The following is a 13,865-nucleotide window of genomic DNA, read 5'->3' as shown; positions in this document are numbered from 1 at the left end:
CTTTTATTGAAAGCTATTTAATAGTTTTTAAGGAAATTATTTTTGATTTGAAAAGTATGAGGTTAAATATGATGATTAAGATTTGGCCTTAATTTTGTTATGCTCTATTCCGGTCTCATATTGAACTTTTAGAGGCACCATACTCTATAGTCGTGATACTCTCACCTTAAATAAAGTTTATAATGCGAAAAAATAGATCAAAATCTAGAAATAAAGATAAAATCTATAATTATTGTAGGAAGAAAGGATACATAAAAAATGAGTATTTTAAACTATAGAACAAAGTTAAGATACAAAAATCTAACAAAAAATAAAAAAAACAATCAGAGACTTTAGGTGAAACTAATGTTAAAAATAACAGTAGTGATGGGAAACTTATGGTGGTAATTAATAAGATTACCAAGTCTTGTGAAGATTCGATCCTTGATACAACATGCACGTTTCATGTTTCCTATTAAGGATTAGTTTTCGACACATAAAATTTTGACTACTGGTGATATATTGATGGGAAATAAATTTTCTTGTAAAATTGCTAGCATTAGAACAGTTAAAATTAAGATGTTTAATGGCATTATTAAAACTTTAACTAATATAAGACATGTCCCCGATCTTAAAATAAATCTTATTTCATTGAGTACTCTTGATTTAAATTAGTACAAGTTTATTGGTAAAGGTGGAGGCATTAAAGTCATTAAAGGTGCTCTTGTTGTAATAAAAGACAAAAATAATATGGTAGATAATATGTTCTAAGGAGTTCTACCGTTACATGTGATGTTGTTATTTCTACTTTTTTTTTTGTAGATACTATAACGACCCGCTCCCACTTGGGGGCGCTACCGGTAAATAATCGACCGGATTACTCACCCGACGAACCACAACTGAAGGGTAGGACTATGTTTCAACAAGAAACGCCCTAGGTGGGAACTAAGTTTCGTCTTTCCCTTCGCTCCACTTAAGAATCGGTCCCAACTCAAACAAGAAAAACTCAGCGGACCGAGACCCGAAATCCGAGTGAGCTTCACCTCTCTTCAACTCGCCTTATAGCAAGCCAGAGGTGACCCAGGCACAAAGCTAACATAACAAACACTTCGCTGAGTATTGGGGATTTACGAGAACATACCTCGCTGATTTTTACTACGTCCGAAACTCGGCTTCTCCAACTAAGCCATATACAACGAACAATCTCACAATCATTTATCACACTATGATTATTACAACAATTAAATACATTTAACGCTCAACAACACTTACATTTACTCACAAGGGTATATATACATAACACTATATGGCTACGTATAAGAGATAATAAAATACACAACTCGGGCAACATAGTTAGTTGCCACAACAGCCTCCCGATACCATCCTTGCTTGCATCTGGACTTGCAACATCTACACATGAGGTAAAACCTTATAAATCACAAAGACTCAGTAAGGGTGTAATGCATGTCAATATGAATATAACCATATTTATGTATGCCAAATCCATGCAAATGAGGCTAGGTCCATCCATCCTCACAACCTTCCAGGGTTTAAGGCATCAACCTATCAACCTTCACAACACTAGTCCTCCGTATGGCCATAGGTACATTAGGTCTTGCATCACACAAGATATAACCACTACATGCCAATGCAACATAAAAACATTATCAAACATATTTACCAACTTGCAAAGCCACCTCCACGTGGGGCCATCCCTTATCTAGCTCGAAGCCTCATCTCTGCCTCGGTACGAACTCTAGCCTGAACCTCAAGTTTCTCTAGGATCATTGTCTCCCTGGATGAACCTAGATGCAAACAGGCAATCCCAACTCCATTAGCATCTGGCATTAAACCAATGCCCTCAACTTCGCTACACACCATCAGAACCATCTATCAACAACTCAACAAAAACAACACCAACCATGGCATAAACCAACCATCAACAACTTTCCAAACAACCCCGACATAGGGTTTAATCCAACAAATAATTATTCTACATTAACTCGCTTAATGCAAATAATTTGGGAAGAAATATTAATTTACCTCAACTCATCTGGAGAGAAATTTGAAAAACGTCCACACCGACGTTGGCTCTCAAGCTGCCACTTGCGCCCAAAATCCCATTTTCAAGCTTCCGACACACTCCTCAAGCCCCGAATTAATTTCTAAAATTTTTCTAGAATTTTCTGGAATTTCATCATATTTTTCCCATTTTCAAGATTTTTCCATTATTTTCTTTTCATTTTTTTTCTTTTCTATTTTCCTCTTCTTCTTCCCTGTTCTTTTTCTCCCGCACGCGGCTCCTGCGCGCGCACCAGCACCCGCTGGGCTGCTTGCCTCCACCAACCGCCGTTCATGGCCACGCCGCCGCCGCCCCCCCAGCAATAACACAACGCGCAGCGCCACCGGCCGTCACGCCTCCACCGCGAGCCACCATCACAGACGGCCTTCCACGCACAACTAGCTGCTGCAACTCCCACGCGTCCGCCATAGCCGACGATCGGAGCTCCTGGCCGCCCTGTCGCGGCCGCCTTCCACAGCCATTGATTGCTCCTGCGACCCCCGCCATCCGTTGGTCGCTTTTAGTTGCTACACAGCCACTACTTCAGCCACTACCAGCCCGCACCAGCCACTGCTTCCCTATCGGCCATGGCTGCCGATGCCTCAAGCTCTCTCTCTCTCTCTCCCGCGAGCTCTTTCACACTCTCGCGATCTCTCTCTCTCTCTCTCCCGCGAGCTCTTTCACACTCTCGCGATCTCTCTCTCTCTCCTGCTCTCGGCTCCTCCCTCCCGATATCTCACGCATATACGTCCTCTATATATATATGTATATACATAAATTACATCTTTGCCCCCTCTCTATTCCTCATAATCTCACTTAGAAAATTTGGGTAATTGCATTTGAAGAATTATTAATTGCACTTGGACCTTCCAAGGTTTTAATTTAATTACCCTCAAGTCACCAAAGACCTTAATTCTCTAAAATTAATAACCGACATTTACTTGGGAATATCGACCTCGTCCCTGCGCCTGCATGGGACCTTTACTCCACCTAAAAACACTTCAGGGTTGCCTTAATTGCAAAATCGGACCACCCCTAGGGTCCCTTCAGCTTCCCGAAAGTTCTCTGCAACCATTCGAGACTGGCACCCACTCGGGCTTATATAGAAATTATTCTGAAAATTATTCTCGGTCGGACTACTTCCAGCGTCATTATCCTCATCTCGAGACGCTTACCAATCTCTTGGCCTCGTCACTGGACATCTAAGTCCTGAGGCACTCCTTGTCACCAATTCGATAATTTTATTAATTAATTTTTCGAAACCAACTATTGGGCTTCCTGCACACCCGAGATCCTTTCAAAATAATCAAAAATTATTTATTTTCAATACCATGTAATACCGGGTATTACAGATACTGATATCACTCAATTGTGCCAACTGTATTTTGGATATATGAGTGAAATATGTATTACTAAATTAAATAGAAAATGACTTATAGAATGGCAAAGTATTGAAAAATTGAATTTCTGTGAGTATTGCGTCTTTTGTAAGAAAAAATGAGTTAGATCTAATAAAAATATTCACAATACGAAAGGGATATTGGATTACGTCTATTCTAATATCTGGGGTCATGCCAAAATGCCCTCTGAAGATAGTGCTAGATATATGTTGACTTTTATCGATAATTTTTGTAGGAAAGTTTGAGCATTTTTTTTACAACAAAAGATTGATGCTTTTGCTAAGTTTAAACAATGGAAGATTATAATTGAAAAATAAACTAAAAGACAGATTAAGTTTTTTCGTACTGATAATGGTTTAGAATTTTGTTCAAATAAATTTAATAATTGCTACAATAAAGAAGGGATTCTAAGACATTTAATAATTTCAGGTATACATAGAAAATTGGTGTTGCTAAGCAGATGAACAAAACCTTGATGGAAAAGATATGTTATATGTTGTAAAATTCAAGTTTATCTAAATTATTTTGGGCTGAGGCTGCAAACATGGCATGTTTTCTCATTAATCAATTTTTTTACTTTTCCATTAATAAGAAAACTCTAGAAGTGATATGGTCTGATACTCCTGCATATTATTTTGATTTAAAAAATTTTTGATGTCCTGCTTTTGCTCACATTGATGATGAAAAATTAGAACGAAGGTCTAACCAATGTGTCTTTCTTGGTTATAAATTTGGTGTTAATGGCTATAACTTATGGGATCCAAAAGTATCTAAAGTTATAATTAGCAAAAATATATATTCTTTTTTTATAAAATTGCTATGTTTTGTGATTTGTTTGCAAAAAAAGTCTAACCCTATAAGTCAAAAGAGTTATGATATTCAGGTGGAGCCCGAAATTAATAATATCCAAACATTTGATTCTTCGTTTTAGATTAAGTCAAGCCCAAAAGAATATATTAACCCATTACAATATTATATTTGTAAAAACCAAACATAGAAAAAATATCAAACCCCTTCAAAGGTATGCTGAGTCTAATCTTGTCACTTATATTTTGAGTGTGACTGAAAATATCTATTGCAAAAGCGTTGTATGGATTTGGTTGGTATTTGTCAAGAAAATTAATTTTTTTATAATTTTGTTAAAAGAAATAATTATGGATAATTTCATATTTGAATTTGATGTTAAAATAGAGATTGTGATAATTATGATCCAAAATTCAAATTCATCCGAGATTTAAATTTTTAATTTGATTGTGATTAAGACTTTAAATTTGATTATGATTGAAATTTATCTCCAATCTTCTTATTAGAATATAATTTTTTGTATACATCTATAGATGAATGTTAAGTCTATAAATGTGTCAAATGCTTTAAAATTATTATACCAATATCATCTTAGTGATATTTTGTTACTTTTTCTCGTAATTTTTTTCGATTTGAATTTTTATATTTATTTGTGTGTTTAATGGTTTGATCGTAATTGTGTTTTGATTTAAAATCCTAAAATAGTGCTTAACTCTAACCAATTGAATTAAGCAAAGATCCTTCCATGCATTAATTTATATTAATAAAATATCTTATGGGCCTCTCTATTTTATCAAGAGGCCACTCGGCTCAGCCTGTTATAAATTGTAAAAGGCGTTTGAAATTAATTAAGATGGCATCAAATTTAATTAGGCACCAAGTCACTGGCTACCTGCCTACCTAAATCTGTATATATCTTTTAAGTAAAGGATGCCTGATCAGATATTTTTTAATATTATTATTTTAATAATAATAATAATTCAATTAATATGGTGTATAAGAAGTGAATAATGATGAATAACAACAATACAAAATTAACGACAATTAATAATTTTAAGTAGCATTATTATTTACATTTAATTAAGAGAGTCGCTGGTTTGAATAATATTTTAAAATCAGACTAGATTGGCCAGTCAAATCGGTTTAATCAATAATTGGTGGTCTATTCAGTTCGATTTGACTCAAAAAATTAAATACTTTTTAACCTGATCAAAATATAATCGGACCGATAAATTGAGAATCGAGTTGACCTCGATTTTTTTTACTCCATCACTCTCTTTTAATTTTTTAATTATTAATTAATTTTTTAATAATATATATAATAATTATATATAAAATATTAGTTGTATATTAATTAATAATAATATTGTATATAATAATATATAAAGCACTAATATTTTAAATATAATATATATTATTTAATTATAAAATATATATTACATTATCCGGTCGGACGAATTACATGTGACACAGTTAATAGGCCGGTGCGGTCTGATTTTCAAAAGATTGGGTTTCAAAGAGCAAGGTGTTGAATTCAGCAAAATCGACCCTTCCATCACCATTCACATCGAAGGCTCGAATCATGGCTTGGCAATCCGCTTCGTTTGCAACATGAGCAAAGCCCAAGGCAGAAAGCACTTTCTCCAACTCACTTGCGTCGATGAAACCATCCGAGTTGCTATCGAACACGCCGAAAGCTTCTTCTGCTTCTTCCATGCTCACCCCCTCCTCCTCCTCCTCCCCCTCAAACAAAGCCGCTATGTCATCCGACCCTATTCTCCGGGCCAGCCCCACCTGATCATCTCCTGCTCCAGATGACGATGACGATGACGATGATGAGCAACACATATTGATTAATCCTAATTTGCCCATCACCGCCTCAACTTCTGTTCTGGACAAGTACTTACCATCGTCCTCCTCCTCATCCTCGCGTTTTGCATTAGTACAAGTAGTAGGCTTGGCGTTGGAGTTGGCGGCGGCGGCTTTAAGGGCGCTGTTCTTCTGCAGTAGTAGTAGTAGTTCATGCCAGGGTGAGGGGCAGGCCTTCCATGAGCTGAGATTGAAGAAAAAGGAGGAGGAGGAGAAGAAGAAGAGGAGGAGGAAGAGGAAGTAGTCAAGTGTGGTCTGGAGAGTCATATTGCAGCAGCAGCAGCAGTAGGAAAACCATAAAACCAAATACTCATGATGCAGTAGTAGTAGTAGTGTGTGCATCATGATGAAACGAACCCACAAATATATATATATATATATAGACACACACACACACACACAAACTATTGTTGGAAAAGGGTATAATTACAATTGAGCTATATATCAATCTATCTATCTATGTATCTGCAGCAGCAGGAGTACAGAGTTTAGGGTTCTAATTAGTTGATCTGATTGAGATGAAAATCAGAGTCTTTTGAATTTATATATGCATGTTGCATGCGCTGGAAGTCCAAAGGATCTTCCTGGTATGTGCATGCGTTTTTCCTTACCCCTACCCTGCAACTGATTGAGCATTGCTAAAACACGCTTCTAATGCTGTTCGGCTTTTGAATATATTAATACATACATATATATATATTAATAATTTACAATCATTTAACAACCCTTAAATGATTGCAATGTTGTGATAAAGAAGCTCCTGAGATCGGAGTTCCGTAGGGTCTCATCTCAGTAAATTAATATTTTATTTGTTTTTAGATTAATTAATGTAACAACATAAGAATAAATTTGCTCTTAATTAGAGAGCATATGTATCCAATCAAAGTGTTGAGAATATTAATGTATGTAGCTTCACTTTTTTATTAAAATAATGCATAAAATGAATAAAAGAAAGAGAAAACAGAAAAGGCAACGTTGACCTGACCTGACCTGCCTTTCTCCATGGATAGGGAAGGGTAAGTTCACAGGAAAGGACGAGGAAATGCCACAGAAATGACAAATTTGCATTTAAACAGCATTAACTCTTTTTTTTTTTTCCCTTTTTCTTTCTTTGGAAATAGTCCCCTCCCAACGAGTCAATTTGACCCTGAAATTTAAGAAAAATTGGTAGGGGCCCACCTCCTCCTCCAATGATGGGGTGCCACATCACTGATGATGACAATGTCATCAGTGACGCCCCTAGCATTGCTCGAAATTTAATGGCCCTGGTTTGCTACCAACAACTAAATATCTATTTCTTATGTGTCTACCCAAAATTTAATTCATTGCCCATTCACCAATTCTGGAGGTCTTTCGATTCAGACTGACCAAACTGATATTGGTTCGGACTCAATTTAGATCGGGATTCTTAAAAATTTCAAACCGAAAACCAGATCAACTACGGTCGAGATTCTTAATAATATTATTTATTTTTAGCTAATTTTTATTTTATTTTTTTTAGATTGATTCTTGATCAAAACAAATTAAAAATCAATTAAAACTTGTTTCTTCCGGCTCAAAGGATGGCCAGACGTGAGTCAGGAAATAGGCTTTGATGATCAGTTTGTCGAGGGGTGATTGACACCTGCAAGTACTCTGACGTTTAAGTAAATAAAAGATTAAATTGACAGAATATCAGTAAATTAGAAAATAACATACCTTGTCTCTTAATAGACATAATTTATATAGGAGGATAGATTCTCCTGCATGTAAGCTTGCATCGGACATTGCAAGGTGATGGGAGTGGATGTCTGGCGCCGATGGGGCTCCCTGACAGTGGCATGGTACCGACGAGACCTTCATTAAATACGAATGAGATCTACCATTAATGAGAATGAAATCCTCATTAATGAGAATGAGATTTAGAGCTAGCATGAAAGTACCCAACATGCGACAGTAATGATACTATTGCAGACTGGTGTAGGGCCAAGATCAAGTTAGGGTCGGCCCGTGGGCCAAGGGACAGGATTAAGCCGTGGGTCAAAGGTTGAGATTGGGTTGGTACGATCCAAAACGCTTTATCTAGTTATCTTAGCAATAGATCAACTCTCTAAAAGAGTTTAGGCAACTAGCAGTGTCATGGCACAGCTACCAGTCACCCTTCTTGTCAAACCAACTTATAGAGAAAATTCAACCAATAAGGCAATCATCCTCACATGATTTTGGATACTCTAACCTCAAGCAAAAGAAGAAGAACAATCTTATCAAACAATAACCAAAGCTACAAGAGAATATAGATATATATATATATAAATTTTGTCTACCTATCGATTGGTAGAGAAAAGAGTAATCGAAAAGAATGCTCTTCGGAGCTGTAATGCTATAGCTATGACTAATCTCATATGATATCACTATCAAGTAAGTACATATAGACTGAGGATGATAGAGTCTATTGATTTAAAAAGACGTTGTATTCTTTCTTTTTCTAGTGGCGGAGCCACATTTTGGCCAGCTGGAGTCTTGGCCCCAGTTGATTTTTTTATTTTTTAATTTTTTATATATATTAGTATGAATAATTATAATTTTTATAATTTGGTCAGTGATAAAATTAGCCATTAGCCCGGACTAAAATTCTTTCTTGGCTCTGCCACTGTCTATTTCCTCCTCTTACTACCTCATGCACTCCTCTCTTTTTACATTTCCTTTGGGATCCTAGACTCTGATTTAAATATGGAAGGGTCTTTCCAAGATCAACCTCTAGCAATCTCACCACTTTCTTTGGTAGCAGGACCTCCTGCGATTTGGACCTTGGGTGGATTTGCCATACTTCTTGGTGGGTGCAGGTATTGGGATGTGAAGCTAGAATGCATGTAACCGATCTCATGCAGTGGGAATAAAGACGTGGTAGGTTGTTGTTGGATGACAAATCACATTCCGGGCCTAAGATCTTTTAGGAACATAATTCCTTTTTTAGGACGAACAAAGAAAGGACCATCTTGTTACGAAGCAGAAAGATGAAATACCAAGAGATTGAAGAACTGCATTATTATTCATAACCACAAAGGAAAATGAGGAGGAAAAGAGCCATTTTCAGATTGAGTTTGACAGTTAAAAGTTACATTATTAAAACCTGCTTCTTGGTACCATCTAACAACCATCCCAATCCCTATTCTAACGTCAGTATCCTTCCTATGTATAGATATATACAGCGTCACAGACAAAACAAGAGAGGGGGCATCACACAAATGCGATCTATCCAAACAGAGATCGGTGACTCAAATTCATTTGGATAAGCTCAATGCCCCATTTTTCTCTCCCTTAACATACAGCACTACTTCAGGCTCCCTCTTGGAAACTGAGGGACCTAGACAGGGCTGCAGGGTTAGCCTGCAGCGGGGAAGGGGGCACAGGAGCATGATTCTTTTCGTCACCCTTTGCTTGGAAGGCCTTGAAAAGCCCAATCCTGCTCGTGGAATCATTCTTAATCCCCAGTGTGGTCCATATAGAACTTCTTGCAGCTTCATCCGGGTTATCAATCCTTAAAGTCTTTGGAATTAAGATGGATCTCCCTGAATTCTTAGGCTCTAGTGGCACTTTTTCATCTTGATTGCTTGGTTTAAGCAAGTTTCCTTCTCTTGAATGCTTCCCCAGAGTTGAAGTTGGTGTCTTTTGGGTTGTTGAGGGAGATGGTGGTGGCAACCAAGGAACACTCCAAGCACCCGGTATGCTACAATTCCAATAAGGTGAAGGATAGATCGGTATAGGGAAGCCGGGAGGATAAAAAGCCGGTACAGGAACTGCAGGATTCCAGGGATAAGGCCAGGGAACTCCATGAAGGCATGGAATTTGTGAAGACATGCCATTCAAATTCCGCAAAATCGGTTCTTGTAGCCCATTTCTCACTCCTTCCTCCACTGAATTTGAAGTTGTGACGGATGATCCACATGAGCAATCATCGCCATTTTCTCCACCATTTCGACCAACTGTTGTTTTCCCTTGATCAACTCTATAGAAACCACGACGGATGATGCCATTAGGAGCCTTCTTGTCTGCAAGATTTAAGGCAGAAGCCATGGATTCGCAAAGTGGTGAGTCCGGCCCAAAGGAAAGTACAGATCCATTGATTTCGAATGCAGGGTGGGGAGCTCCATTGGGGGCATCTACGCGAGCCGCCTGGAGAGCTTCAGAGATGGTGATGTGGTGACAATGGGAGGCAGAATTCTTGGTCTTTCGACGCCCGGCTCCAACCGGCACGTTCCTCATGGTGCCCCCAGCAGTCCAGTATCTTTGACAGCTCTTGCAGAAATGCCGTGGTTGATTGATGTTGTAGTTATTGTAGTAACAGAACTTCGTGTCCATGCTGTTACATCGCGGGCATGGAAGAATCTTATCGGGCTTCTTCAGGGGTTTCTGTTGCGGGTTATTAGCATCACTTTGATCATTTTCGGTCTTAGGAGCCCCTGCAGTTGCTGAGGGCGATTTTGGGATCTCATCATGCTCTGGCACTGGCAGTGCTTCCGAATTTTCAGAAGACTCCTCCTCCATATTCGGAGCTGTAGAATGTTCTTTCTGTTCATTCCTAGTGAGCTGTGGATCCTGAAATTCGAAAAGAAAATGAGTCATAGAGGGAAGAGGAGGAATATATATAAAATTGAAACAAGTGCTATAAAATCACAGGGAAGAGTGAGTACAGAGACGGACATTCAAGAAAGTTCCAGAAGCAAGAACGAGTGGTCTGCTTGTTGGATGGTTTCAAATTAAAGACGTTAATTAAGCAAAATTCCCACATCAAGGATCCTCCTGGAAGTTACATAAAAATTAAGACAAAAGCAAAAGGAAACAAAGCCTTCTTCGTCTTCCCTTGAAGTTGTCATCAATGAGAAGGAAGCACACAACTAAGTTTACAACTAACAAGCTACTGAATTCGAGTTTTATGAATCGTATCAGACTCCAATCTTCAAAAGGCATAGAAAAAAAAAATTAAAAATTCATCTGGGTATAACGGACACAGGAAAGGAATTGATCTACACAAAGCGCATTATTCAGAAAAGAAAACACACTCATGGAATGGGAAAGTTGAAAATTCAAAGTAAGAGAAAATCCAAATTGCAGTCAGTACTTGAAACGACGAAAAAAAGTGAGAAACTGGAACCGTCCACTATTTTATAAAGCAATATGGCAAGTGGGTGCTCTCAATTTGGCAGATAATTTATTGGGATCTATCTATATTTTATGCAGATAGATATGCATAGAGTTTGAACCTTGTTTCCTGCTTCTGTTTCTGCTTCCTTTCCTTCTTCTTCTACCGCTCTGCTCGCTTTCTCGCCTTCCAAACAAGAAGTACCCGTCACCGAACCACCATCTTCAGCCGAGCAGTCTCCGATGGCAGCGGTAGCGCCGTTTTCCGGCAGGCCAATCTCCTTGCCGAAGAGCTTGATCGCCGGGTCTTTCATCTTTTCCATAAATTTTTTCACTAGAAAAAGCGGGAAAGTGGCCGAGAAAATCCAGGGAGAGTGGGTGGGTTGGCATCGCTGGGGGCTATGATTTTGATTTGTTAAAAATGAATAGAAAGGGTGGGCGCCACGTCACGCGGCCAAAGATTTCTCAGCCACAAGTTCTTGTGGCCTAGATATCTTCCTCCCACATCCTTAGATTCTTTTCTGCTCCCGTTGCACCAAAACTTGGTGCACTCTTTGACCAATCCGCCTCTACGTTAGTACAGTAACCGCTTGGCCCACATAACTTCCACTTACGTGGCACATCCCTATTGGCAGGCAGTAGATAAAACCTGTACTTGGTTGCAGCTTTCACTTATGTACAACAACATGTCAAACCTCCCTGGCGTTCTATCCAAAAATTTGGAATAAATAATTTAAAAAATATGAATAAAAAATAATTCTTTCAAACAAAATAAAATTAAAACTTAAAAAATGCTACAAGAATAAAAAGGTGGACAACTCTAAGCAAATTACATATCTAACCTTTAACGTAAAAGACAACTTCACCCTTATTTCTCACTCTCTCTTTCACTCTCACCTCTATTTTCTCTTTCACTTACGCTCTCAGAGATTCCATTACCAACCTCTCACTCTCTCTTTCACTCTACCTCACGGAGACCCATTACCTTTCTATTTTCACTACATCATCTATTCCCTTTGATGCCATATGTTGCAATTTTTTTTTAGTAGTTTCATTATATTTTTACTTTTCTGTTGATATGTTTTTGCCACTAGTTTCTAGCATTCAAAGTCTTTCTTCCAGTGTACAAAACACCTCATAGAAAAATGGACACTTGGATGATACTTCGAGAAGTCCAGAACTTTTATAAGAATTTCTAAAATCAAGTACCAAAAGGGACCTCTCAGGGGCTTGTATTGATAAGGAAAAGAAGTACATAACTTCATTTAAATGTAAAATAATTGAACAGTCTCCAAAGACTAAAAAGAAAATTTTGAAAGATCAGTCTTGTTCCAGAAAATATTAAAGAAAATGGGAAAATCCTATTCAAATTCCACCAATTTCAGAGCAAAATTTTAATGTTAGGCATTTAAATGCTTAGATCTGTAAGAATGCTGCATGCAGAGCCACTCTATCTATGAAAATGAGGGCATTCGATGGTAATGGAGGCGACAATAGGTGCTTCTATGGGAAATAATAAGGGTTTCTTAAGATAAGAGTGCCTCAAAGTAAAAGAGAATGACGGTAAGAATGAAAGAAAGAGTCAGAGTGGGTTCTACATTTGGACGGATATTCAAAAACATGCCAAGTTCTTACTGTATTTTGATGTCAAAATATCGCGAGAACTTGAAGTTGTCCACCTTTTTGTTCATGTAGCATTGTTCTTAAAACTTTACTCATATTACAATTTTTTTGTTTCTAACTTTTTTATAAACTAACTTAAGTATCAAAAGACTCATATAGAAGATATTCTATGCCCCTAACGATTTTTATTTCACAAATATCTCGAAAACTATAAACTTGAAAGGATAGAATTTCATAATTTTAAATTATTATTATATCTAGATAATAACATTAATAAAAATATTGATAAAATTATAAATTTAAAAAAAATCATTTAAAAAACTTGAAATATCAAAGAGTCAATTAGGAATGAGAATTTTAAATACTCAATGAATAAAAATATTATCTTGACAAATAATTTAATATTTAATATTTAGAGGAAGGTGAGAGCATTAATTTGTTATATTAAATTAACTATTGAAATGAATAGGGTTGTTGATGAAATGGAGACGGGCGGGCGGGGATAACAGCAGCAGCAGAAACTTCAAGGTAAAGCGAGTTAGAGGGGGGACACGCGTAGGATTGGCAGGCGTTAGAGATGATCAAGAGCGTACACGTCATCGGACGCACGGAATGTGTAGACCCCAGCCGGTGACCGCAGGCTTGAGAGTTGAGGATGATGGAGACGGACACCTACCTGTCTCATCCAAACTCCCAAAAAGTGAAGCCCAAACAACATATCTTTCTTTTTTAATCACTTTTGGGGTGGTTAAAAGTTATGTTGCACGAAAATATTTATATTATTTTTTTATTTTTTAAATATTTTAAAAATATTTTTTATTTTTATTTCAAATTTTATTTATGTTTACTTTTTTAAAAAAAAAATCTATTTCTACATTTTCGTGCAACATAAGTAAAAAGTGGTGCATCTTTCCCTCTACTTTTTATCTTTAATTAAACAAGACAGGTGTCTGGATAGCTCCAAAGAGACATCCTTAATTAAGGATTAATTATATGACAATTAAAAATAA

The 13,865-nt window shown here is 37.2% G+C and overlaps 2 protein-coding genes across 3 annotated transcripts; both read right to left on the bottom strand.

Moving 5' to 3' along the window:
- Positions 1-5,639: 5,639 nt before the first annotated feature.
- Positions 5,640-6,691, bottom strand: LOC127790593 (probable calcium-binding protein CML41). Its single transcript, XM_052320163.1, has one exon. It carries the CDS (start codon positions 6,457-6,459, stop codon positions 5,719-5,721), a length of 741 nt encoding a protein of 246 aa, XP_052176123.1. The 5' UTR covers positions 6,460-6,691; the 3' UTR covers positions 5,640-5,718.
- A 2,432-nt stretch (positions 6,692-9,123) lies between these two features.
- LOC127789541 (cyclic dof factor 3-like) lies at positions 9,124-11,643 on the bottom strand. 2 transcript variants are annotated; one of them, XM_052318441.1, is made up of 2 exons: positions 11,355-11,643; positions 9,124-10,689 (listed from the first exon to the last, which is right to left on the bottom strand). In XM_052318441.1, exons 1-2 carry the CDS (start codon positions 11,553-11,555, stop codon positions 9,430-9,432), a joined length of 1,461 nt encoding a protein of 486 aa, XP_052174401.1. In that variant the 5' UTR covers positions 11,556-11,643; the 3' UTR covers positions 9,124-9,429. The 2 variants fall into 2 exon arrangements, with proteins under 2 accessions (XP_052174401.1, XP_052174402.1); XM_052318442.1 differs by lacking the exon at positions 11,355-11,643 and adding an exon at positions 10,795-11,348.
- Between the last annotated feature and the right edge of the window lie 2,222 nt (positions 11,644-13,865).

Source organism: Diospyros lotus, chromosome 14 (assembly GCF_014633365.1).
Source record: "Diospyros lotus cultivar Yz01 chromosome 14, ASM1463336v1, whole genome shotgun sequence".
Taxonomy (NCBI): domain Eukaryota; kingdom Viridiplantae; phylum Streptophyta; class Magnoliopsida; order Ericales; family Ebenaceae; genus Diospyros; species Diospyros lotus.
This window is presented reverse-complemented; position numbering and strand designations above follow the sequence as displayed.

What these genes read in the sequence shown, in the direction of transcription:
- LOC127790593 (XM_052320163.1), bottom strand. Translation starts at nt 6,459, where the DNA reads ATGATGCACACACTACTACTACTACTGCATCATGAGTATTTGGTTTTA.
- LOC127789541 (XM_052318441.1), bottom strand. Translation starts at nt 11,555, where the DNA reads ATGGAAAAGATGAAAGACCCGGCGATCAAGCTCTTCGGCAAGGAGATT. An exon ending in AAACAGAAGCAGGAAACAAG is followed by an intron (nt 10,690 to 11,354) that starts GTTCAAACTCTA and finishes TTCGAATTTCAG; the next exon opens with GATCCACAGCTCACTAGGAA.